General features: G+C 34.0%; 1 protein-coding gene and 1 pseudogene across 50 annotated transcripts in view; one reads left to right on the plus strand and one right to left on the minus strand.

Annotated features, from left to right (window-relative positions):
* The window catches only part of RIMS1 (regulating synaptic membrane exocytosis 1), a 491,301-nt gene that overhangs the window by 392,357 nt on the left and 72,776 nt on the right, over positions 1 to 26,168 (plus strand). For 44 of the 50 annotated variants that reach the window (XM_025382124.1, XM_025382126.1, XM_025382128.1 and 41 more), the window contains 2 exons: positions 5,183 to 5,295; positions 11,417 to 11,583. The exons of the other annotated variants lie outside the window; for them this stretch is intronic. In XM_025382124.1, coding sequence (XP_025237909.1) covers positions 5,183 to 5,295; positions 11,417 to 11,583 — 280 coding nt within the window. The remainder of the gene's footprint in view (positions 1 to 5,182; positions 5,296 to 11,416; positions 11,584 to 26,168) is intronic. 50 annotated transcript variants of the gene reach the window in all.
* On the minus strand, positions 14,521 to 15,352 carry LOC112622120 (annotated as a pseudogene).

The following is a 26,168-nucleotide window of genomic DNA, read 5'->3' on the forward strand; positions in this document are numbered from 1 at the left end:
TGCCCATGCCTATGTCCTGAATGGTATTACCTAGGTTTTCTTCTAGGGTTTTTATGGTATTAGGTCTAACATTTAAGTCTCTAATCCATCTTGAATTAATTTTCGTATAAGGAGTAAGGAAAGGATCCAGTTTCAGCTTTCTGCTGATGGCTAGCCAATTTTCCCAGCACCATTTATTAAATAGGGAATCCTTTCCCCATTTCTTGTTTTTCTCAGCTTTGTCAAAGATCAGATGGCTGTAGATGTGTGGTATTACTTCTGAGGACTCTGTTCTGTTCCATTGGTCTATATCTCTGTGTTGGTACCAGTACCATGCTATTTTGGTTATTGTAGCCTTGTAGTATAGTTTGAAGTCAGGTAGCGTGATGCCTCCAGCTTTGTTCTTTTAACTTAGGATTGTCTTGGAGATGCGGGCTCTTTTTTGGTTCCATATGAACTTTAAAGCAGTTTTTTCCAATTCTGTGAAGAAACTCATTGGTAGCTTGATGGGGATGGCATTGAATCTGTAAATTACCTTGGGCAGTATGGCCATTTTCACAATATTGATTCTTCCTATCCATGAGCATGGTATGTTCTTCCATTTGTTTGTGTCCTCTTTTATTTCACTGAGCAGTGGTTTGTAGTTCTCCTTGAAGAGGTCCTTTACATCCCTTGTAAGTTGGATTCCTAGGTATTTTATTCTCTTTGAAGCAATTGTGAATGGAAGTTCATTCATGATTTGGCTCTCTGTTTGTCTGTTACTGGTGTATAAGAAAGCTTGTGATTTTTGCACATTAATTTTGTATCCTGAGACTTTGCTGAAGTTTCTTATCAGCTTAAGGAGATTTTGGGCTGAGACAATGGGGTTTTCTAAATATACAATCATGTCATCTGCAAACAGGGACAATTTGACTTCTTCTTTTCCTAACTGAATACCCCTGATTTCTTTCTCTTGCCTAATTGCCCTAGCCAGAACTTCCAACACTATGTTGAATAGGAGTGGTGAGAGAGGGCATCCCTGTCTTGTGCCAGTTTTCAAAGGGAATTTTTCCAGTTTTTGCCCATTCAGTATGATATTGGCTGTGGGTTTGTCATAAATAGCTCTTATTATTTTGAGGTACGTTCCATCAATACCGAATTTATTGAGCGTTTTTAGCATGAAGGGCTGTTGAATTTTGTCAAAAGCCTTTTCTGCATCTATTGAGATAATCATGTGGTTCTTGTCTTTGGTTCCGTTTATATGCTGGATTATGTTTATTGATTTGCGAATGTTGAACCAGCCTTGCATCCCAGGGATGAAGCCCACTTGATCATGGTGGATAAGCTTTTTGATGTGTTGTTGAATCCGGTTTGCCAGTATTTTATTGAGGTTTTTTGCATCGATGTTCATCAGGGATATTGGTCTAAAATTCTCTTTTTTTGTTGTGTCTCTGCCAGGCTTTGGTATCAGGATGATGTTGGCCTCATAAAATGAGTTAGGGAGGATTCCCTCTTTTTCTATTGATTGGAATAGTTTCAGAAGGAATGGTACCAACTCCTCCTTATACCTCTGGTAGAATTCAGCTGTGAATCCATCTGGTCCTGGACTTTTTTTGGTTGGTAGGCTATTAATTATTGCCTCAATTTCAGAGCCTACTATTGGTCTATTCAGGGATTCAACTTCTTCCTGGTTTAGTCTTGGAAGAGTGTAAGTGTCCAGGAAATTATCCATTTCTTCTAGGTTTTCCAGTTTATTTGCGTAGAGGCGTTTATAGTATTCTCTGATGGTAGTTTGTATTTCTGTGGGGTCGGTGGTGATATCCCCTTTATCATTTTTAATTGCGTCGATTTGATTCTTCTCTCTTTTCTTCTTTATTAGTCTTGCTAGTGGTCTGTCAATTTTGTTGATCTTTTCAAAAAACCAACTCCTGGATTCATTGATTTTTTGGAGGGTTTTTTGTGTCTCTATCTCCTTCAGTTCTGCTCTGATTTTAGTTATTTCTTGCCTTCTGCTAGCTTTCGAATGTGTTTGCTCTTGCTTCTCTAGTTCTTTTAATTGCGATGTTAGAGTGTCAATTTTTGATCTTTCCTGCTTTCTCTTGTGGGCATTTAGTGCTATAAATTTCCCTCTACACACTGCTTTAAATGTGTCCCAGAGATTCTGGTATGTTGTATCTTTGTTCTCATTGGTTTCAAAGAACATCTTTATTTCTGCCTTCATTTCGTTATGTACCCAGTAGTCATTCAGGAGCAGATTGTTCAGTTTCCATGTAGTTGAGCGGTTTTGATTGAGTTTCTTAGTCCTGAGTTCTAGTTTGATTGCACTGTGGTCTGAGAGACAGTTTGTTATAATTTCTGTTCTTGTACATTTGCTGAGGAGTGCTTTACTTCCAATTATATGGTCAATTTTGGAGTAAGTACGATGTGGTGCTGAGAAGAATGTATATTCTGTTGATTTGGGGTGGAGAGTTCTATAGATGTCTATTAGGTCTGCTTGCTGCAGAGATGAGTTCAATTCCTGGATATCCTTGTTAACTTTCTGTCTTGTTGATCTGTCTAATGTTGACAGTGGAGTGTTAATCACCTTTCAATTAACTTTTACTCGTTACTACTATTCTCCACATAAATCATATAACTTATTGGAATCATGCCTTCTTGTTCAAATTTGTGGTGATTATCTTATTTTCTAAATTCGTCTTAATATTTGGCTCAACACATCTGTAATCCAGAAATAATGTCATTTTATTCTAGATATATAGTTGAAAAATAAAAATGGAAATCATGTAAGATCTTTAGCAAAGTTAGAGAATCTCCACGTTTACACTGAAGATTTTTCAGTGATTTTGAAAACACTTTTACTGAAGCACAATAACTTGTATAAACAGTTATTTCAGAATATGCACTAAGGCACATGTCACTGGGAAATAATGAAAAGTACTACAAAAATGTGTGTGATATTATGTAATTATCTGGCTTTTTGCTAAGAGTAAATAATTGTAAGCTATTGGCATTTTGGTTTTGTTGCTGGAATCTGAGAGCAAGCGGTGAGGATAGCGTAGCAACTACATCTTTGATGGAGAGTCAAGGGAGTCTACTCATTATTTTGAATAATAATGTTAATTTGGAGATTATTTTTTACTTTCACAGATTAAATAAGGTCAGTTTTAACTTCATTGGGAATAAATATAGTATAGTAATGATTTGAGGGAGGTAAATGAAATAATTTAGAACCATTTTTAGATTCATTTTAGTTATGTTACCACTGTCTTTTTATGATTTAGTTTTACATTTTGCAAATAAAGATTTAAGTGCAGCCATAGCATAAGCTAAGTAATCCTATTAATGTTTAGAGAAATGAAGTTTTGTCCTAGCAAGATTCAGTCCCTAGATCTGTGTCAGACTGCTCCTGGCCAGTAGCTATTGGGATATAATTATCAGTGTCTAAGTAACCATCTACCCTGAAAATTACATGGCACTAAAAGATTGCAAAGCTGTGGGCTAATCAGTGTCAACATAGTTTTAAGCAAAGTTAATATTATTTTATGAGAATAGTTAAGCTAACACCATTTAAGTCTGTTTTTATTGCAAATTGAGATTGTTTTGAGTTGCTTTAAGCTTTAATTATAGAGCAGAACTAAATTTGCAGTCCATTTGACTTACTCAAAACTCAAAGCAAAGTAATGAATTTCTGAATCACATTTCTCAAGCTCTCCAATGAACTATCCTGTAATGGTAACAATAGTCACAATTTATTATCTCTGAAGTCAACATTATTAAAGCAGGGGTGTATCGTTGCTTAGTTTGCATAACTAAGGGTTGTTAGGGATTTGAGATTGGTTATCTACTGAATTGAAACAAAGTGAAACATTTTATAATTTAGTGCTAAAAGTATGATTAAAACACTTAGCCACAAATTCCCAATTTTATTATCTCTTGTGCTATTGGTCTGCACTTGAACACAATAAAAGTTACAGATTGATTTCTTTTTTTAAAGTATGTGTTGGCGTTTTATAATCAAGGATAGTAGGCCACATTTAGTCATTGCAATGGAAAAAATTGTCAGCAAATGCCTTTATGAACTCCTTGTAAGACATAAAATCAGCAGCCAAGTCAATCAGACATGTCAACATTTCCATTAACTCATAAACCATTAGTCTCTTGGCAAAAGCTCCCAGTACATCAGTCACCAATAAACAATTTTCCATACACATACATGTGTGTGCACTCACACACACACAGCCCTACAACTTAAAAATCTGAACACTTGTTGCAGAAGTTGAGTTGTCTGGGAAGTTGGCAAATGTTGTATAAAGTAAACATAGGTCTCATACAACATAAGTATAAGCTTTTGAATCGTTTACCCTACACATGACCGTACCTTAGCTGTTTCTTTCTCTTTCATTTGTAAAAATGCAAAATTTAAAGGCAGGGTTTTGAAGTGATGTTGCTGATGGTAGATTCTAACTTAGAACAATTCATACTTTATCAAAGGCTGCAATTCTTGCCCTCCTGTGCTACTTAGGAGGTTGATAAAAGCTTAAAAGCATTCTTTACGTATTATAAATTAAAGGGCTAAAAGTCATGTATTCGTTTTCAAACTTACAAATTTTATGTATGTGGTCCAGATATAGCCGTGAGAAATAGCGAGCTAATCTTTTAGTAAGTCCGTTTTAAGGACTGACAAAGTCATGAGAAGCCACTGACGGAAATTAACGATTTATAAGAATGCCTCAGTAAAGTAGATACTTATTAATTAAAGCAATTTTTAGGTGACTACTGTTAGCCGAGGGTGTTAAGTGGGTGTGTGCATGCATGTAAGCATGTGCATATATGTGTGATGTTTTAAGTATGCATACTTGTTTTCTTTATATATGTACATGCAACAAACAGTTGTTTAAATTGAAAACATATTTTTACAATTAAATTTGGTTTCACATAATCATTTATGAAGGAAATTGAAAATATGTCATATAAAATCAAGAAATAAAGTGTATTTTGTTACTAACATTTACATTCCCCATTCTATGTAATTTGAATCATGTTCATCTTTAGATTAACAGTTGCTAGTACTGTGTATTCTGCATTTTGTTTAATTTATTAATCATGTGTTATTTCTAAATTTTATTTAATTGAAGTCATTTCAAAAGCATTGAAATCTTAAACCATTCAGTTCCTGAAAGGTTCTTCATGTGTTTTAATAGGCTTCCATTATGTGTTTTTGCAGCAAGCTTAGTAGTGGAGGAGCGAACAAGACAGATGAAAATGAAAGTGCATCGATTTAAGCAGACAACAGGGTCTGGTTCTAGTCAAGAACTTGATCGCGAGCAGTATTCCAAGGTAAAATTAGTAGTATCCAACAAATAGTTTCCCTTTTAAAAATGTGTAGTGTCTATACCAGACAGGATTAGAAAGCACCGAATTATATAAGAAAAGGTATCATTTGGGCCGGGCGCAGTAGTTCACGCCTATAATCCCAGCACTTTGGAAGGCCAAGGTGGGCACATCACCTAAAGTCAGAAGTTCAAGACCAGCCTGGCCAACATGGTTAAACCCCATCTCTACTGAAAAATACAAAAATTAGCCAGACGTGGTGGTGTGCGCCTGTAATCCCAGCTACTTGGGAGGCTGAGGCAGGAGAATCCCTTGAACCTGGAAGGCAGAAGTCGCAGTGAGCTGAGATCACACCACTGCACACCAGCCTGGGTGACAGAGCGAGACTCCATCTAAAAAATAAAAATAAAAAAAAATAAGAAAAGGTATCATTAAATAATAGTCCTGCACCATAATTTCTACCAAAGCCGGAAAAAAAACCCTCTTTCCTCTTAATATTTTCATATGATATAACTTCATTGAAATATTAACTTGGATTTGATTTTTTTCTAAAAATATATAAATATTTGATATTAAAATCACTTGATGATTGATTAGCATTAGTCAAATTCACATAAATAAGCAAGATATATGAAGCCATTTTGTTGCTTGAACATCATTTAAATATTGCATTTAAGATATTAAGGTATATATTTATAGTCTTAAATACAACTTTGGATTGATATTTGACTATTGATATTTGTGAATGATAAAAATTATGTAATATGAGATTTCTTACTGCTCTGTCTTTAGTAAGAAAAGTAACTGATTTCAAACTTCTAGAAACTGAAATTTACACAGTTTTAAGTGCCAATAAGCATTTAATTTTTATTTCAATAATATTTTCTAAGGAAACACTAAGGAGTTTATAAACTGCTAACATCTGATAATTTTAAATAAAATAGCATAGATTTTTGTTCTTTATAAAGTAATTTCAAATATAATATCTGGTTTATTTAAAAGCCTTTTTTCTTTATAGAATACTACAAAAGTAGCAGCAGCCATTATAGGTCGACCTTTGTTGTAATTTAATATCACCAAACTCTTTTGGAAGTAATAAGCTATTAGAAATCAAAAGTAAATAAAGCTACACTAAATTAATATTATTAGCTTGAAATATGGACCTAGAAAAACCTACTTATTTTTAAGCAGTGGAAGTGGTTCATTATCTTTCCAGATATTCTGTGACTAAAAAAAAAAAGAGGTAGCTACAAAATATGATTTATCACCAGGACTGCCATAGAGGCATGTGTGTTTGATACAGTCTATCACTTTATGTGTTAGGTTAGATGCAGAAGGGCTTCCAAATGATACAGTGCGGAGGGTCACTGTGATTGGTGATGCCCAACTCCCTAAGAGTCTTACCAAAAAAATAGTAAGCAAAGTAACTTGATGTCCCATAGTATTGGCTATTTCAGCTCTGTACAGATTTATCTTCTCTGCAACTTGTTATTTATGGTATTATCACCTAATCAGCCTATTTATCTGTCTTCATAGATATCATCATTGTTTTTGTTTTCTTACTACAAATGCAGTTTGAATTAGACGGCAGGGTAATTTGGGGTTTTATTTTCCCTCTACAGTTGGATGCAGTTATTTGAAAGTTTCTTTAAACTGGAAATGCTCCTTTTAAGCTGACAGTTTTTATCAGTTTCTTAGCTTTATTTCAAAAGATGAGGTCAAATAGAACAGCAAGGAGAGGTAGAGCCAGTATAGGAAACAAGAAAGAGGCAAGTAAAGAATCAGGGTAAGATACTGAAAGCCTTTCTGGATCATCCTGAGCTGGGACTCTAATCATTAATTAGTCGATCCAGAAAATCAATGAAATGAAGTACTCAGAAGTCTAAACCCCCACTAATAGTCATAGTAAACCAAAGGTAGGTGTATCTTGTTTGGCAGACTCCAAATTCTCTGACTCATAACATTAAAAACTTGAAAATACCTCAAAATCTACTCCAGCTCACTTATTTACCAAATTTATGAAAACGGGGGCTCAGAAGCAAAGAGGTAATTTATTAAAATTTGTATTAAAATTAGTAGAGCCTGTCTGTATAGTGAAGAGGCCTAGAACAATGGATTTGGGACTTAGGGAATGACTTTGTTCTACTTATATCATTGAAATGAACACATTACTCTAGGTTCCCATGTGGCTTTCAATTTACATAAAAATTAAATTAGCATATTCTGTCCTTCCTCCCTCCTTTGCACAGGCACCCTTTTTCCTTTCCTCTCTCTTATTGTATTTGAATATTTTAAAACCTATTACTTTCAGATATAGTACTATGACTCTTACTGAATAGATACTACTATGTTAAATAAAATTATAATAGCTAAATATGAGATCAAAGTTATGGTAGCTTTAAAAACTTGTAAGAATATAGGATAGGAAATTATATAAGATAAAATAAATGATTAACGTTTTCTTATATGTCAAGTAGAAGATAAAATACTCTCCACATCTCTAATATTTATATTATATACTAACACAATAGAATTTTTTGTTTTCAGTAGCCATTTTTGTTAATTCAGACCTTTTGCATATACTTGAGAAATTATCTTTTTCATTTTTATTATTTTACATCACGTATTTTATAACTATTTTACAAAGATCTATTTTATGGCTATAATTAAGAGCCAGTATTGGCACAAATTTTATATTGATTAAATTTTGAACTTTAGTCTTTTACTGACTCTTTTTTAGTATCTTAATCCATTTGACATTTTGGATGAAGCTACAAACCTTAGTTGAAATTTATACCAAGCAGAAGTTAGTTAACCATTCTCAGAATACTTTTAATCAACCACTAGTAGAGCTGGACTTTTTTCAGGGCAAAACATTGTCAGACAGCTATAATTCCTGAGATGCTTCTTGAAACCTAGTACCTCTTTTAGAAGATTAAATGACCCTAACATCCATCCTGAGTAAGGAATTAGCACTAACTTTGCTTTTGAAAAAGCACAATGATGCTGCTTAGGTATCCTTGAAATGTGTCACCATTCTATTTTTTTATTGGTGTTATACAGAGTTGCATGCCTTAATGATGAAGTGAAATTCATAATAAGGAAGTGAAATCACATTTAGGCACTCACAATTTAAAGAATGTTTATGTTTCTGTAACCCAAGAACAGCAACCAAGAGTGATGTGATGGGTTTTGTAGGTAGCTGAAGAGTGTTTATTATTACTTACTTCTAAGAATAGTAGTATTTTATTATTTCTCTCACATCAATGACTTATTTTCCCTCTGTAGGATCGGTATAAATTCCTCCTGAGGAATTATGTTCTTCAAAATATATTTTATGTATTTGCATTAAAATATTAAATTGTTACATTTGAAATTTAACAGATCATGCCTGATGAAATTCAAAGTGATTAAAATGTTAACATATTAAATAGTTAAAAGTGAATATAAAAGTATTTCACTTTCTTCAAATAATCAATGTGATTAAAACTGTGATATCATATCAGAATGATAGATTGTTCTTTATCTCAATGTAGAACAATTTATTATGGCATAATTTTTGAAATCCCTTTTTGTCCACTTTCTGGAATAACCAAGGTCTGTATACAAAAAGGTTGAAGAAAAGGTGGCTTAAGTAAAGCCATCTTTTGGCTTATTTCCAACTAAAAATACTTTAGTTGGAAAAATATTTTCATATACATTCACATACCTATATGCTTTAGTGTACATTGCTTAATATTGTCAAATATCAAATAAGGGGAGCATTTGCTCTGGGTGTCAGCACAATACTGACACCTGGAACAGAGAATATTTTATGTTCTGTCATGGGCAAGGTATCATTCCAATACATTTGGAAACTATAATTACATAGCATCTCTCTTTTAGCACAGTGTTTCAGAAAACCAACAATATAGGAGTTGTGTTTGTAATGCAGCAACAGTGTTAAATTCAGGTTTTACTCTGTAAACATAATTGAATTTTTAGCACATATACCTGTAAACTGAAAACAGATCTGATTAAAATGAATTGTGTCAGTCAGAATCATGTTATTAAATATAACTGATTTTGCTGGTAAACCATATTGTCACATTGCTTTCAGTACATTATCTTAAATCACATTAATTTTAGATCAAACATGAAATCATATAAATATAGCTCAGTTTAGATACAATAACATATATGAATTTCCTTTAAATTCTAATTTGGCATATGACCTTGAGAGATAAATCACACAGTTATGAAAAATCCTTGGGAAAAATAATTGTATATATATCCTATATATTGGGAATTATTTTCATGTCTGATATGAAATTATTTTACGAACACATACACATGAGAGGCAAAGAAATGAAACTCACATTCAGGAAGGCCAAGGCGAGTGGATTGCCTGAGCTCAGGAGTTTAAGATCAGCCTGGGTAACACGGTAAAACCCCATCTCTACTAAAATACAAAAAACTAGCCAGGTGTGGCAGCCTGCGCCTGTAGTCCCAGCTACTTGGGAGGCTGAGGCAGGAGAATTGCTTGAATCTGGGAGGCAGAGGTTGGAGTGAGCCAAGATCACGTCACTGCACTCCACCCTGAGCAACAGGGGAGAATGTGTCTCCAAAAACAAAAACGAAACTCACATTTAAATGTTTCAATCGTAAACTACTCTCATATAAGAAATTATTGAATAAACATGAGACCTTTCTCTAGGATAATTTTTTAAGTGTTATTGTCTAATCTTCTTTTTAGTACATATACACCCAGGTTGTAGCATCAGTTAATTTAGTATGTTTTGGCAAGATAGTTCAAATTCATTAAAATTCCTCTGACATGGAACATCACAAAGGATAGATGACTTTTTCTACAGATTTAATAAACATTTGATATTTTCATACTTAATTTCTCATAAATCTAAAATTAATTGCTTGCGAAAAACAAACACCCATATGTTATTTTGTTTTACAAAAGAAGTTATAGTATCTTACCTTCCAGTATCTAAGAGAACTACTTACATTTTAGGTATCTTTCAGTTATTTATAGTTATGTAACCTATTTATTACAATTATAACATGTATATAAATAATATGTAATACATAAGCTATTCACTGTGTGATTCATCACAATAAGACAGTGAAGTAGAAATAAGAGTAGATAATTGCTTTGACAGCTTTGCATATTTTAATCTTTTACTTGATTCCTAAAATTTTAGGCAATGAATATCAGAGACAAATTTAAAGACATCTTTGAATATAAGATATAACGTACAATGAAATTTTAATAGGGATCCAGTATTCTAATTCTGATTCTAAGTTAGGTTAAATCTGAAACCGTCTAATGAAGCCATAGTAGAAAGGTAAAGACCAGTCACTACCTCTTTACTCAGTCTGTATCAGGCCTTGTTTTTGAAAATTTATATATTTTTAAGAAATGTTAGACACTATAATGTCTTGCCAAGTATTTAACTAAATTGACTAGTTTCAGAAAGTATCAAAAAGTATGTACAGATGGAACCAGTCTATACAGGTCAAGCATCCCTTACTCAAAATGTGTGGGACCAGAGGTGTTTGATATTTTGGATTTTTTTTTCATATTTTGGTATATTTGTACCATATACATTGTATATTTTCCAGTTGAGCATCCTAATCTGAAAATCCAAAATGTTCCAGTGAACATTTCTTTTGTGCATCATGTCGGTGCTCAAAAAGATTTTGGAGCACTTCAGATTTTGAATTTTTTGATTAGGAATGCTCAGCCTGTGCTTTGACTAAAGTAGAAGGTGAATAAAATGGACAAGAATGAAAATGAAAACAAAAAAGAGAAGCATATGTACTAGAAAACAATGAATAATACACTTTTGAGGTTTTAAGTGTATACAAATAATTTAATGAATTTTCTAATCAAGCATTTAATGATTGTGTTTAATTTATATTTCAGTCTTCCTAAGCCATCTCTTACCACTCAAAGGATAATGTTTTTATACTTGAAATCATATGTTAGCATTTGGATTATTTTAGATTCTACACCTACTTTTATGAAGGTACACCTTTATTTGGTGTGGGCTAAGTAGTCATTCATCTCACCATCTTTGTCTTTTCCATGGTCTAATGATGGAGCTCACACTTTCTTGTTTTTAATCTTTAGTATAACATACATAAAGATCAGTACAGAAGCTGTGATAACGTCTCTGCCAAATCATCAGATAGTGATGTCAGTGATGTGTCCGCCATTTCCCGAACCAGCAGTGCCTCACGCCTCAGCAGCACAAGCTTTATGTCAGAGCAATCTGAGCGCCCCAGGGGTAGAATCAGGTGAGTTGGCAATACTGTTTATATAAGCTGGATCTTTATCTGTGGTATAAAAATACAAGTAGCTTCCTGAATATTTTTTCTGTAATACAGTTTAGGTCACAGTGGGTTAAGTATTGATCGACTACTATGTAGTATTGCCAACAGAATGTTTAGGATGGACTACTATCAGATACAGCTTATAACCCTAGTCATAAGTTTAGAGATCACTCTGAGTCACATTTGTAGTAGTTTCCTCTAATATTAAATTCTCTTCCTTTAGTCCAACATCAGAAAGTGTATTCTGTAAAGGGACAGATAGTAAATATTTCAGGCTTTGCAGGACAGTCTTTGTTGCAATTACTCAACAATGTCATTATAGTATAACAGCTATACAAATAAATCAACATGGGTGTGTGTGTGTGTATATGGGTGTATGTGGGGTTGTAGTGGATGTATAACAAAATATATATCCCTAGTTATGTTACATGAATTGTAAGGCATTTGCATCAATTTTGTTTGAGTCACCAGTAGTGCTTTTGTGTTCTTCAAAGACAAATACCCTGCCGAAAGGAAAAAGACCCCAGACATCCAAGTACTATCTAAACTAAAGCAGATTGATTATGGACAAAGCATATTTTGTATTAGTTCTTTACTAGTTTTCAGAAGTCAAAGTTTCATATAGTTATAGTTGTGTAACCTAAATATTTATTACAGTTGGAGGAATTGTGGGGTTGATGAGAGGTCCAATAAACATAAGTGTTAAAAATAGGAACAAACACTTTTCCAGTACTCTGAAAGTCTGATGTTAGTGCACATTTTGGTGATGTACAATGAATTGTATTTTGAAGATTCTCTCTTGTTTGTTGAAGCAAATTAAAAGTAATCAGCCTGCTGTTATTTAACAATTTCATACTCTGATAATCTAACGAGCAATTTCAACTGATAAAGATATTAGTAGAAAATGTTTTATCTTTACTTTTGGTGTTCTCAGCATTTGATTCTGAAAGAATGTACAGTTCTTTAAAGTTTAAGGAAGAATTATAAGAGCTCAAGAACGTAGCCATATTAAGCTGTTTAAGATCAAGGGGTAAGAAGTATTCTTATAGATTCCTTTTTATTAAATTCTTAATAAGATAGAATGTTTTAAAAACTATTGAATACCAAAGAATGTAATAAATAGGACCTAACCAAGGACTTTGTTTTTACTTTAAAAAAAGTATTTTTTTACCTTTTTAAGTAATTTTTGTTTATATTCACTGTAGAGCCAAGTACCTTGAGCCCTATGCTTTAAAGTATTACTAGTGAATAGAATTTGTATTACTAAGCAATTGCATAGAATAACTTGTGAGTTCATTTTTATTCTCCTAAAATTTCAGAAGTAGAATTCTTCAGAAATTTATCTTCCTATAAAATTTGGCTATGCAATTTCTTTTAGAAAGAATAGGGAAACAATGTCAAGAGACTGATTTTATACAAGGAGAATGGGGGAATCTACATGTTAGTAGCGTATTGGAACCGGTGTTACTTTGTGGGGAACACGGCAACTCAACAAATCAGCATGGACTGTAACTATATCATGACAAGAAGCAAAAGATAGAGGATTTTTTTCCTTCATTGCTTCATATGAATTTTCATATTTAGTGAAGATGGTGGGAAGAGGGGTGGACCTGGAAAGAGTACAAAGAAACTTCTTAGTGATAAATCTATTTTCTCTAAGGACTTTTTTGTTTTCAGCTTCCTTTCCCTTCTTTGTAGTTTAAAACCCATATAAACTGAGAGTTTATTTTATGTAAGTGGATTATGTAAATTTAAGCACTACAGCTAATAGTTAAACAAATTTAACCTTAAGCTAACATGAAGAGCTACTTTTCTTGTAATCTCATGCTGTATGTCAGTGATTTGTCATATGTGGTACATATTTGATCTTAGAATAATTAGGAAGAATAGAGAGAAAAAAATAAGATGTGACACGTCTTCTGACATTCATAGACAAATTATCCTTTCATATGCTTTCTTCTGTCTACATATTCTTATAGACACACATGCAGCAATACACACACAAACACACACACACACACGAAGTTATTTTTCTTCTGTCGTCAATCCCGTGGTAAAAACCTGAGAAAGGATAGTTTGAAATGATAAAAAATAAAATGACATCAACATAAAAGCATCAAAATCCTGTGAACAAGCCTTGCAGGCTCTTCAGATATAAATGTTCCCTGCCCTTATAGGTAACACTATGAGGAATAATTTTTCTTAATATATTACTGTTTCTTATTTATTTTTTAGCAACTAACATCTGCATAATTTTTATAGTTCTGTTTACTCAGGTTCATGGTTAAAAGATGAACAAAGCTAATGAATTATGATAGAATATATTTACATATAAGTTGTAATAATAAGCAGCAAAGTTTTTAGTTCCTATCATGTATAAGGACTTTATTATCTTTTTTAAAAGACAAACAAACAAAAAAACAATGTAAATTCCTGTTATCTTCCCCCCACCAAGACCATGTAGGGTCCAGTCTACTCCCTAACCTTTTCCCCAGAAAAGGTGCTACCTCCTTCCCAGACAGATGACAGAGGGCAGGACTTCAGGCTGGATCTACCCTTAGGCTCTCCCTCCCCCAGCCTGGAGCACGGGAGGGGAGGTGACACCTGGTGATGGATGGGTGGTGGACTGAGAAGAGGAGACATGAAAGGGCTATTCCAGACTCAGCCCTGCTCCTCCAGCCTTGCCTCTGGCATAGGGGAAACAGAGGCATGACTGACCAGGATCAGGGTCATGCCCAGCTGGGCCACAGCCACGCGTGGGGTAGTCCAGTAAATACTGTGGACACTTAGCAAGGCTGCTGCCTGGTGGTTTGAGTCTGCTGTGGTCATAGACACCCTCCTGGCATTGGCTCCCTATCAACAAGCTGGGGGTGGGAGGTGGAGAGAGGAGGAGCCCCTGCCTTAGGAGCCTCGTGGGCTGCACCAAGAGAGCAACCAGCCTGGGGCAGGAGCTGCCAGGTCCCAAGGGTGACTGACCCAAACGTCATAGATGCTTTTGTTGGGTGGCACCTCCTGGAAGAGGACATCTAGATCCCAGAGCAGTCCTGGGGGCCCTCAGGTTTCAGAGGCCACCCCCCCAGTAGGCAGGGCCAGTTGATAGTGGACACTGGGGGCAGTAGGTGGGTGATGGTGCCAAGGGCATTACCACATTGGGAGTGTAGATAGGCAAGTAGGAGGTGAGCAGCTGCCCCTAGAGGGAGGCTCTGTGTCCCCCAATGGACAGCCACCCAGGAACTGAGGTGTCCTGCAGTAAGTGGAGAGACCAGGCCGTAGGCTCTGTGGAGAAGGTCGAGGGCCCCATGGCTCCCTGCTGGGAAGCCTCCCTCTCCATTCTTACGGGGCTGGGAAGGGGGCAGAGGGGCCACAGAGGCCTCTCAGAAGAGGGCAGGGGTGGGGTGGGCACCACCTCCTCCCCACTGCTCCCCGTGCCTGAAGGAGCTGGGCTGCTCTATGGGACCAGGGTGCCTCCTCCCCAGAGTCCCCTAGCAGGGACTTGATGCTGAAGCCCTCACTGGGTGGCAGCAGGGGACTGGGCACACCTTGCAGCAAGTAGGGCCCCAGGTCCTTGGTGAAGGCTCCGCGTGCACCCCATTTCTGCCAACACCTACACAGGGCTGTGCTCTGCCACCATAGCGACTCTGCTGGGATCAGGCTTATGTCAACCGCCCAGAAGTTCCCCTTGGCCTTGGGGCTTTGCAGGGTCCACAACTATACATTTAGTAAAATTTGGCATTTGATGTCAGTAGGCATAATAATCAGTAAGCATATACTGAAAGGAATATTCTTCTATTTATTTGAGGATTTTAAAACAATGTAGGTTAAATTATTTGATATTTTAAGTTGTGATAGCAAATGTAGAAGTTAATATCTTCTGGAATATCAATCTTGATATTACAGTTATGTTTGAAAAGTGTTATGGAAAATAATTTCAAATGCCTCCTATTTCACAATATTTCTTCAATTCAGTAAGAGAAGACAGGATAAAATTCAAAAGTAATCCTTGGATTTTTGTGATAGCGTATGAAAAGTACTTAACTACAAAATTGCTTGCTATTTTAATAGCTAAAATCAATGAAACTTTTATTTTATATGCTCACTAATTATTATGCCTACTAACATCAGATGTAATCAAGAGTGAACAAAAGGGATTATTATTATTATTTTATTTCTTTTATTTTAGCTATCCACACTTAGTTTTGCCTGCCTGTCTGTTGTCCTATGGAAAAACAAAGTTTATTGAGATCTACGAAAATACTAAAAAAGAGAAGAAAATATTTTAGAAATTAGATGACAAGGAAAGATGAATCTGAACACAGTGAAAAATACTAAATATATGAGAAAAAAATTTATTTTAGTTTTTTTTCTAGTGTTTCGTTTCATAACATTTTGATAGTTCAAGGTTGATGAACCATTCCCACTACTCTTTCCTGTAAATAGATTAAAGCTGGACAGAAAGAATGTGACATGTACCCTTTAAAAAGACTCTAGATGTATGGCAAATATATTAATAAATTACTATATTATACTTACTAACATACCATATGACTGAATCAATCACTGTGCCATATATATAAATTGGCATTGTTATATTCATAGTGGCATTGTTATATTCATACCATAATCAAAATACTGCTTGAGCTGTGAATACATGTAACCCAAAAGTCTTGATAATAGCCAAATACATAACTTTTGGGACAGGTAACTTTTCCTGGTTAGGTTCTTCCTTCCAAACCATTTAAGGCTGCAGTTTGAAGTAAGCATCACTGGTACAGTTTGAGACAGCTGCAGAATGCTTTGTTTTTACCTTTATACTCTGTGAGTTTATTATAGATTTACTAACATATGTTTAATCAAATTCTGGGAAGTTCAGTGACATGTAAGGTGAATTTTACTGTATAATAGACAATGACAATGGTCAGTTATAATAAAGTTTTCAAAATTTAATACAAACCAATAATATCAAGATGGGGTTATATTTGTAGATATGACCATGCACAATTAGATCTTAAAGACTGTTACCTTAGAGAAAATAACTACACATTGTTTATGGCGTTTTAAAAGTACATCGTGCAACATCTCATTATTTGTAGAAATGTAATTTCCTGTAGCTTTATTTTCTTTCTTAGACTAAATTAGATTATTTTTGTAACATATTGAAGCCTTCTTAAGCTAATCATTTTGCCATTGGATAGCTAATACGGCATTGAACATCGTTAATATAACTGGTCTTTGTAGTAATTACAACATGTCAAAAAAAAAAAAAGGTCAAATAAGTTGCCCTTGAGGAAGACCTCATGTGCTATAAATGTGTGTTTATATGTTTATGTTTGCATATTAGAAAACCAAATGCTTATTATGAGCCTAGCAATGTTATGTCAACTGGTAACTAATTGTTTTAGTGGTCCCCAGGCATGAACTCTGGTTATCAACATTAAATACCCTCTCTTTGGGCAAGTATTCATATTTCTGCAACAATTAACATATTTGGAATATATACAATATCCTTTAGTACTCCAAATCAGTGCTTCCCAAATACCTACTTGATGTGTCACTTTCATAAGTTTTTCCATAGCATCTATATTATTACATTTTAATGTAAAAGAATATTGTTATTTATTAAGTATCCTTTATAAGTAGACCAGGTATTCTGATAGGTGACTTATATGCAGTATTGTTACTGCTAAAGAGCCGTGTCATGTAATTGCTAGTAATCTCATTTCACAGATAAAGGTAAAGCAGCTGTTGAGTTCACATGACCAGTAAGTGGTAGAGCCAGAATTGAGAAGCTGCTAGCCTAGCTCAAAAACACTTTCCTGCATTTAACCTAAACTTTTTTTGTAATTCGTAATGCAATATTTAAGATACACGAAATGTATAAATAATAATAAAGGCTTAGGTAACTACCACCAAGCTTAAAAAATCAAATATTACCATTGTATCTGAATCTCATTTTACCTTTCCAAATCAGTCACTTTGTATTTTAGGCCCAGTCTTTCACTGATCTAAATGCTGCTCTGTCCTTTGTCAAGACTTTACAAACACTAAGTCTATTTCTAGCCTGCATTTCTTTGGTGTATCTAATGTCTATTCCTGTACTAAAACCACTCTGTCATAATTCATACAGCTTATTGATATAACTAATAATACATACCATAGTAGTGCAAATCTGCCTGTTTTATTCTTATTCTTATTATTTTTTTTTTCTTTTGAGAAAGGGATCTTGTTCTATCACCCAAGCTGGAGTACAGTGGCACAGTCACAGCTCATTGCAGCCTCCACCTCCTGGCTCAATTAATCCTCCCACCTCAGCCTCCCAAGTAGCAGGGACTACAGGAGCGTGCCACCACACCTGGCTAATTTTTGTTTTTTTTTTTTTCTGGTAGAGATAGGGTTTTGTCATGTTGCCTAGGCTGGTCTTGAACACCTGGGCTCAAGCAATCCACATACCTCAGCTCCTGAAAGTATTGGAATTACAAGTGTGAGCTACCATGCCCAACCTTATTCTTGTTCATTAGCAGGAGTGTCATGGCTGTTTTTGTCCTTTGTTCTTACATATTGATTTTAGAATAAGTGTATCAAGTTCTATGGAATAAATCCTTAGTTTGGAACTATATTAAATGTATAAATTGATTTATGGGTAATCAGAATCTTTAGAAGATTGTGCCTTCCAACAACGTATATCTCAATTGATTTTTTTTAATGTCTCTCAGTGAAACTTTACATTTTTCTCAATAAAGTTTATGTATAGCTGTTGTAGATATAATTATACATACCATACATTTTTGATGTCATGATTGGCATCTTTTTTTATATTTTCTGCATGTTGCTTTTGTAAGAATGAAATTCATTGTTCTATTTTTTCTAATACTGTATTATTATAAATAAGTTTAACTTTCCTTCCCTTGAAATGTGGCTTTATCTTTATCTCACCAATTTTGGTTTGTAATATATTCATTTTTTATGTAATTTTAAGTATATTTAAATTTCTTCACATTTTTATTTCCTTTTTATTTATTAATCATTTAGAAGTAAGTCTTTAAATTTCCAAAAGTATGGAGTTTTTTTATTTATTTCTAACTTAACTGCCTTAATGGCATTGTGGTCAGAGTGTGTTGTGTTTGATATTGATTATTTGAAGTTTTTGAAGTTTGATCTGTCACCTACTTTTTGGGTCATTTTTGTATATATTACACATGTGGTTGAGAAGAATGTATATCTCTAAATCTTCAGTTAGAGTTATCTATATATCCAATACATGAAGCTTATTATCCAAACCATTCAGAACTTCAGTTATTTTACTACTCTTTTGCCTATTTGATTTGGTATTTACTGAAAATGCTCAGTCAGAATCTATGAAGAGGAGTTGTCAAGTTTTTTTTTATTCTGTTCATTTCTTCTTATATGAGATAATTAGGTTCAAGTTCAGAATTTCTTTTGTCTTTCTGGCGATTTAACCTTTTGTTATTATGTAATAAATCTCTTTATTCCTATAATATTATTTTGTTTTAAAGTCAGTTTTCCTACATGATAACACAAGCTATTTTCAGTTAGTGTTCAATCTAACTATTCACTGTTCACATCTTTTTGTGTCAACTTTTCTATGACCAATGTGTTATACTCGTGTAAACAGCAAATAGCTAGATTTAATTTTTTTCTAACCACACAATCTCTATCATTTAATTTGGCTAGCTTATCAATTTGCATTTATTTTGATTTCTTATAGACTTAGAATTCTATATCGGTGTATGCTTTTAATTTTTCTTATTCTATTTTTTCTCTTTCCTGATTGTTTTTTAATTGAATTATTTTTCTTTCATTTCCCCCCTCCATTACACTGGAAATCATGCAGTTTCTGTGATTTTTACTGACTAGTTTCTCAAGTTTATAAATTGTGTTAAGTAGTTAATTTGAAGTTAATACTTACCTCTACTTCCTCCTAGGGAAAAAAATGACTGTCATATGCTTAGCTGTGCTACTGTCCCTCCCGCATTTGCATATTCTTGTACAAAGTTTTAATTATAGATTGGTTCATTTTCCCCTTATTGCATGTTATTTTTTTAAATGTCTTATAGTAAACCATATGCATTCTAGTTTCTTTGCTAATCATTTTTCATGCATCTTAGACCTTCATTCTGGATCATTCTCCTCTCTGAGAAAAGTACATTAGAAAGCCGCCAGTGAGGTTCTATGAGAGCTTAGACTGAGATACACATTTTTCCTTGTTGTTCTTTAAGGGTCTTGACTCATGAGGATTTCTGTTCTAACTCCTCACTAGACCTGCAATATTTCCAAAGACATTCATCATTCACTTTCCAACCTGTTTTAGTTCTCATTTGGTTTTTGGCTAAGGAGATATGCCTTTCTTTCTTGTGACCTCAAGTTTGTATTTTAACAGGCATTTGTTGTAATTTTCCCATCATAATGAATAGGCATTTGGAAGTGAAAGGATTTTTTGGAATCAGAATATATCATCTACCATACTGCCAGAAATAGTTCGTATTTGATGTGTTACCATTTAAAAAAAAATTTTTTTTTACATTTGCTCACTCGAAAAGGATAATATTTTAAAATAATAAATAAGAAAAAACATGTAGGTGTGAAAAGAAAGAAGGATCATGGCCCTAGAGACTTTATTCCAGGTTAGATGGCAAATGCCAAGGCAGAGCAAACAGAGTTGGATCTTGAACTGGAAGTAATATCTAAGGGGCTTAAAAAAAATAACAATGAGGAACATAGAAGGAGATGGTAAAAGGAGCCAAGAGCTGTAAAACTTTTGGGAAAGAAGAGAACACCAGCAGAGACAGGACCATTTCAGTCATGAGGTGGAATGGAAGCGGGGAATGAAGAACTAATGTGGGAGGTAAAGGCAGATACAGCTCAAACTGAGAAAGAGATTCTGAAGTCTCAGAGGATAGTTGAATATAAAGGAGAAGAATGAAGTGAGTCTCAAGTTAAGGGAGTGGTTAGTGATTGCTGAATAAAGAGCATCTTGTGATCAGAGTTCCCATGCCAGGACAATGTGAATTCTACCAAGCCTGCCCTTAAAGACTGCTTTTGACTCAGATGTGAATCTTTGGTTCCATCAGCTATGGCTCAGTACTTTTACTAACCAATATTGAGAGCTTCATTCAACAAGTGTACAACTTCTTTAGACCTTGATTTTTTTTTCATTTATTCGTACATTTATTCATTTACTTATTCACCAGTCATTTATTGGGTACGTCTTATATGCAGGTGCTGTGTACTATCTGGTATAAAACAAAACACACATGATTCCTAGATCTATGTTTTTAGTGGATTTTCATACAAATGTAATAATAATATTAAATGTATATTCGTCTGAAAAATGTGAATCATACCTGCCACTCTTACCTTACAGGACTGTTTGAGAATAAAATGAAATAGTGTATATCAGAATACTTTGAAAATATAGCATTGTGCTTCATAACTCAGTTACTGCATACATGGTATGAAGTATTAGATTAATTACTTTATACTTTTGAAAGTCATCTTTGAATGTCTTATGAGAGATGGCTAAAACATAATATAGTGCAACAGCATTTAAAATTTGAATTTTGATACTAATATTTAACTTATCCACTTCACGGTGCTTCATGGTGAGCTGGATGAATTTAACTGTTGGATTTGACACTTGAAGAGTTCAGTTTTATTAGAGTGGTTTTCAAAGTCATGCCCATGGACTGTTGGTGTTCTGATGCTCCTTATTGTCTCCAAGAATTGCCTCATAGACAGGAGAAAACTGTCCAAGGAGCAGGAGAAAAACTAAACAGGCAGGAGAATTCCTAGACTGCAGGACTTCAGCAACTTCAACTAAAGCAGTTCTACTGGTATTTGTTTAATACAACAGAAGTCTGTGAAGTAGTTTATTTTTAAAAAGGAAGCTAGGCACTGCTGCTTTAAAAACATATTGTAAACCAAAATATATGGCACAGTAAATTCTAGTGCTGTTACTTCCAAGGAAAAAATTAAAATATGAGATGTGGTTCTACTTCTCTAGTTATTACCTGTTTTTAAAATTCAGATAGTACCGTAATTTGGCGGAAGGATTATGCAATGTGTAGTGAGACTTCAGTATAATACACTAAGAAAAAACAAATTTCAAAGAAAAAGAAAACTAGTAGATTGTTCTATATTGGTCTGAGTTGGTCTGTTTTTCTACTATATATTATGTTTACTATACACTTGGTATATGAGATAGATTAAATACTTGTTATTGTTTTTTAGCATTTTAGCTTTAAATAACATTATATAGATTGTCCAAAGAAATATATATTATTTCCAAGCTCATTACTTCAGCTTGTACAGTTAATAGACTTTATACTACTCTTTTTATACTAATCTTGATATCTGTTCAATTTAAAGCAATGTAGGAAAACTTTTAAAGTATATTTTTACTTTATCTTTTTTATTCATTTAGATAATCATTTAAAGCTTTGTTTCTTTACTCATTTTAACATATGATTACCTTGATTTCAGCTGGACTATCCTAAAGCACAGACATGATAACCAAGTGTGGATTGATTGGTATTTGCTAACTGTATACATACTACTTATGCAGCGTAATGAATAAAGAAAGCATAGACCTTAATGTATCCCCAAGATGACATACATGCTGTTTTCTTGTAATTAGTGGAAATATTTTCAAAGTTTTCTGAATCATCTGAAATAATTAATTGTATTATTTGTTACTTTGTAAACTACAACAGATACATCAAGGCAGCATTTGTGTGTATTCATCTTTAATTTTATGACTTTATTATTTGTGACTCATTTATATAGTTTTATGGTCCATACATGATGTAAGTAATTGTTTTCTCATGTTTTGGTATTCACTGAGTATGTATATCAGCTTTTGTTTAAATATGTATTTGTTTTTGTATGTGTTGCATTTACAATAGAAATACATGAGCATATATATTTTTAACTGGTTACTTGTAAAACAACATTTCTTAGAACAAGTGTGAAAACATTATTGGCTTGTTTAATATTTGAACAGAATAATTATATGCTTTTTACGCCATTATCCACCCAGTTCTCAAATCGAAAAACTGGAAGCCACCCAGATTTTTACCTCTCCCCAGTCCTCCTCCTAATTCAATGATTCTCAATCTTTTTTTATTATCACTCCCCTAAGGAATCTTTTAGGTGTTCCTTTCCTAATTGCCCTCCCCACATGAAATTTTAATACTACAGACATACTATTTGTATACTGTGAGCCTTTGGAGGACCACTAACCTATTATCTTAAGATTTTTTTGTTCCCTCTACCTTCACCAAGAATCAGTTATCCCCTTCTGAGGACAGTGTCACTCCCAGTGGGAATGCATGTTCAAATGAGTCATCAAGTCCTACTCATTTTACTTCTCAAAGAGACCTCATGATCACAGATTTAAAGTTACAGAGAACAGATGTGTTTACTCACCTCAATTTTATAAGAAGACTAAAAAGACTAAAAACTCCATCTAACGTGAAACTAGGATTTAACCACATCTGTAAATTATAAACTATAGAAAGCAGTTTTCAAATTCAGTGAAATGTGGACCAAAATGAGAGGAAATGCCAAAAGTAGATGCTTATTTATTCAGCTATTGAACAGAATGTAAAGCTCTCTAAAATAAATACCACAGCTTTAAAAGGCCCAACGAAAAATTCCCTTCTAGAACATGTAGGAGCTAGGGGAAGTTTTTGCCCTGGAGTACCTCGAAACAGTATTTTGTACCTCTAGAGTAGCAGACTACATGAACTCAAGAGGACCATCTCAGGTCTGCCATTCTGTGGCAGAAGCAGGGTATTGGGGGACTGTATATAGGAATCAATGTGGCAAAAGCTATTCAGTTTAATTTACAAATAAATTGCTATAGCATGATTTTAACGTATGTCTTCATTATGAAACCCTATGAAGATTTTGATAACAACATAACTGGTCTACTTCTACCATTCAAAAATAAGCAGCAATATGACATGGTCACAGTTCCCCAGGCATGACAGTGTAGTTTATATCATACTAACTTCTCCACATATAAAACTATAAAAGCTAAACAAGAACAAACAATGAACAACAACAGCAAAAACTATTGGAAGGCATTTGAGAGCAACAAAGCAGGCAGAAATTTGAGTAGTTTCAATTTTTGAAAGGAGGGGAAAACACAAAGTAAGTGGTAAATTCATCCTAGTTTCCTCTGAGGTTACTTTCCAATTTGATGACATGGGATAATAGAGCCTTAAGCAGAGAGCAGTGTTCTTACTTACTAGGCTGAGAAAATAAATTTCACAGTTCAGACACTGACAGAGAAACTGGAAATTGTGAGGGTGGAAAGTTTCAAATTTTGCTGTAGATTTCCCTCATACGTTGACCAATTAGCTGTCTATGCACAGCGAAGGTTCCGGGAAAGCAAACAAAAAGCAGCAGCTGGAAGGCCAAAGAGCCAAGCACAAATTCCAGCAGCTGCCAGTGCTGGGGAGATGGATTGGACTTCAAGTTCCCATAGTTAGAGGGGTGTGACAAACACCTTTGGTTCTTTTACGTATCTCAGAAGGGCCAAACTCTAGAAATAAGCATTACACTCTGTGAGTAATAGCAAATCTTTAAAACGAAACTTTGTACAAGAACAAGACGAAATCTTTCTGTCAATCAGATGAGAATTTTACCTATTTTGGAGGAAAATAATATCATCCAGAGCCTCCACAGGGTTTCATCCACTCAGTTTTATATCTGATTAAAATGTATGAGTCATGTTTAACAACAACAAAAAAGGACTACCTGGCTAAACACTAACAAGAGTTACCAAATGGAGCCTTTAAAATATCTGTGATTAATATGTTAAAGAAATCAAAGGAGAATGGATTATTTAGCAGAGACCTGAAATCCATTTAAAAAAATTAAATTATAATTTAAAAATTTTTTTAAATGTAATAGATGGGTTTAATGACATGTGAGAAATAGTAAAACCAAGGATTAGTGAACTAATTAGTAGAAAGTATATGAGTTGATGCACAGAGAGAAGAGAGAGAGAGAAATTGGAGGAGAACGTAAACAAGTGGAACCTGATGAAAAATTCAAATGTATTAGAGTCCCAGAAGGAGAGGAAATGACAGAGCAATGCTTGAATACTGAAATACAAACCGATAATTTTCCAGGACTGATATAAGACGTCAAATTACAAATCTGAAATCTTTACATACCCAATAATATAGGTAAGAGAGAAAAAAATCAGCATTATTGTAATCAAAGTACAGAAAACTGAAGAAAAACATTTCTTAAAAGAATCTCAGGGGAAAAAAGACATAGTATCTTTGGAGAAGTAAAGATATTAGACTAGCTGAAATTTCAGCAGATATTATGAGACCCCAAATTTGGTGGAATGGCCAGAAGAAAGATTGCTGAAAGGAAAAAATAAAAATGTCCAACCTGCAATTTTATGCTTAGTAAATATTACCCAGAATTGTCTTTCAGGAAATAAATGAGTGCATGCATAGATAGATAGATAGATAGATAGATAGATAGATAGATAGATAGATAGATAGATAGATAGATAGATAGATAGATAGCAAAGAGAATTCATCCCGAGGTGACCAGCACTACAAAAAATACTAATGGTAGTTCATGTGGAAGAAAAGTATCTCCAGTTGGAAGCACTAGCCTTGAGGAAGAATGAAGAACATTGGAAAGAGTTAATAATGATAAAAACAACATCTTGTGTTAGTTAAAACATATGTAGAAGTGAAAAATATATAAAATACCTAAGTGAAAGGTAAGAGGGGAGTAAATGGAAGTAAGTTATTGTACAAATCTTGCATTATTTTGAAATTGGTTAAAATGTATAACTTAAGGAGGATTTAAGTAAGTCAAAGTGCTTATTTTAATCTTTAGGGTAGTTACTAATAACATAATAGAAGAATGAACAACTCAGATGCTAATAGTTGAGAAAATGTGGAATAATAAAAATACCTAATTAGACAAAAAGGAGAAGTAAAACAACAAACAGATGGAATGACTACAAATAAACCGAAAGTGGTGGACTGAACTACATCTGTATCAATAGTTGCATCAAAGTAAATGAACTCAATAAAAATTACCAATACCATTGAATGAAAAAGGGACAATAATACATATTATACAGATATGTAAATGATAACATAAACAACTTATGCTGGTAAGTTTTTCGATTCAGATCACAGTGAGCAAACTATGGCCAGCAGGCTAAATCTGGCCCACTGCCTATTATTGTGAATAAAGGTTTACTGGAACACATCTATGCCCATTTCCTAATATATTGTCCATGGCTGTTTTCCCACCACAACAATTGAGTGGTTGCAGCAGAGTCCAGTAGTTGTAACAGAGTCAGTATGAAATATTTACTGTCTGGCCCTTTACAAAATAAATTTTCCTAACCCTGGCTTACATGAAATATACAAATTTTCTGAAAAGTACAACTTACTAAAAATGACATAAGAATACACTAAAAATCTGAAGAGTTCTATATTTAGTTTCTTAAATGATTCTGTAATTGTTTTCAACCTTTTCACGAA

The sequence above is a fragment of the Theropithecus gelada genome, chromosome 4, assembly GCF_003255815.1.
Source record: "Theropithecus gelada isolate Dixy chromosome 4, Tgel_1.0, whole genome shotgun sequence".
In the NCBI taxonomy this organism is placed as follows: domain Eukaryota; kingdom Metazoa; phylum Chordata; class Mammalia; order Primates; family Cercopithecidae; genus Theropithecus; species Theropithecus gelada.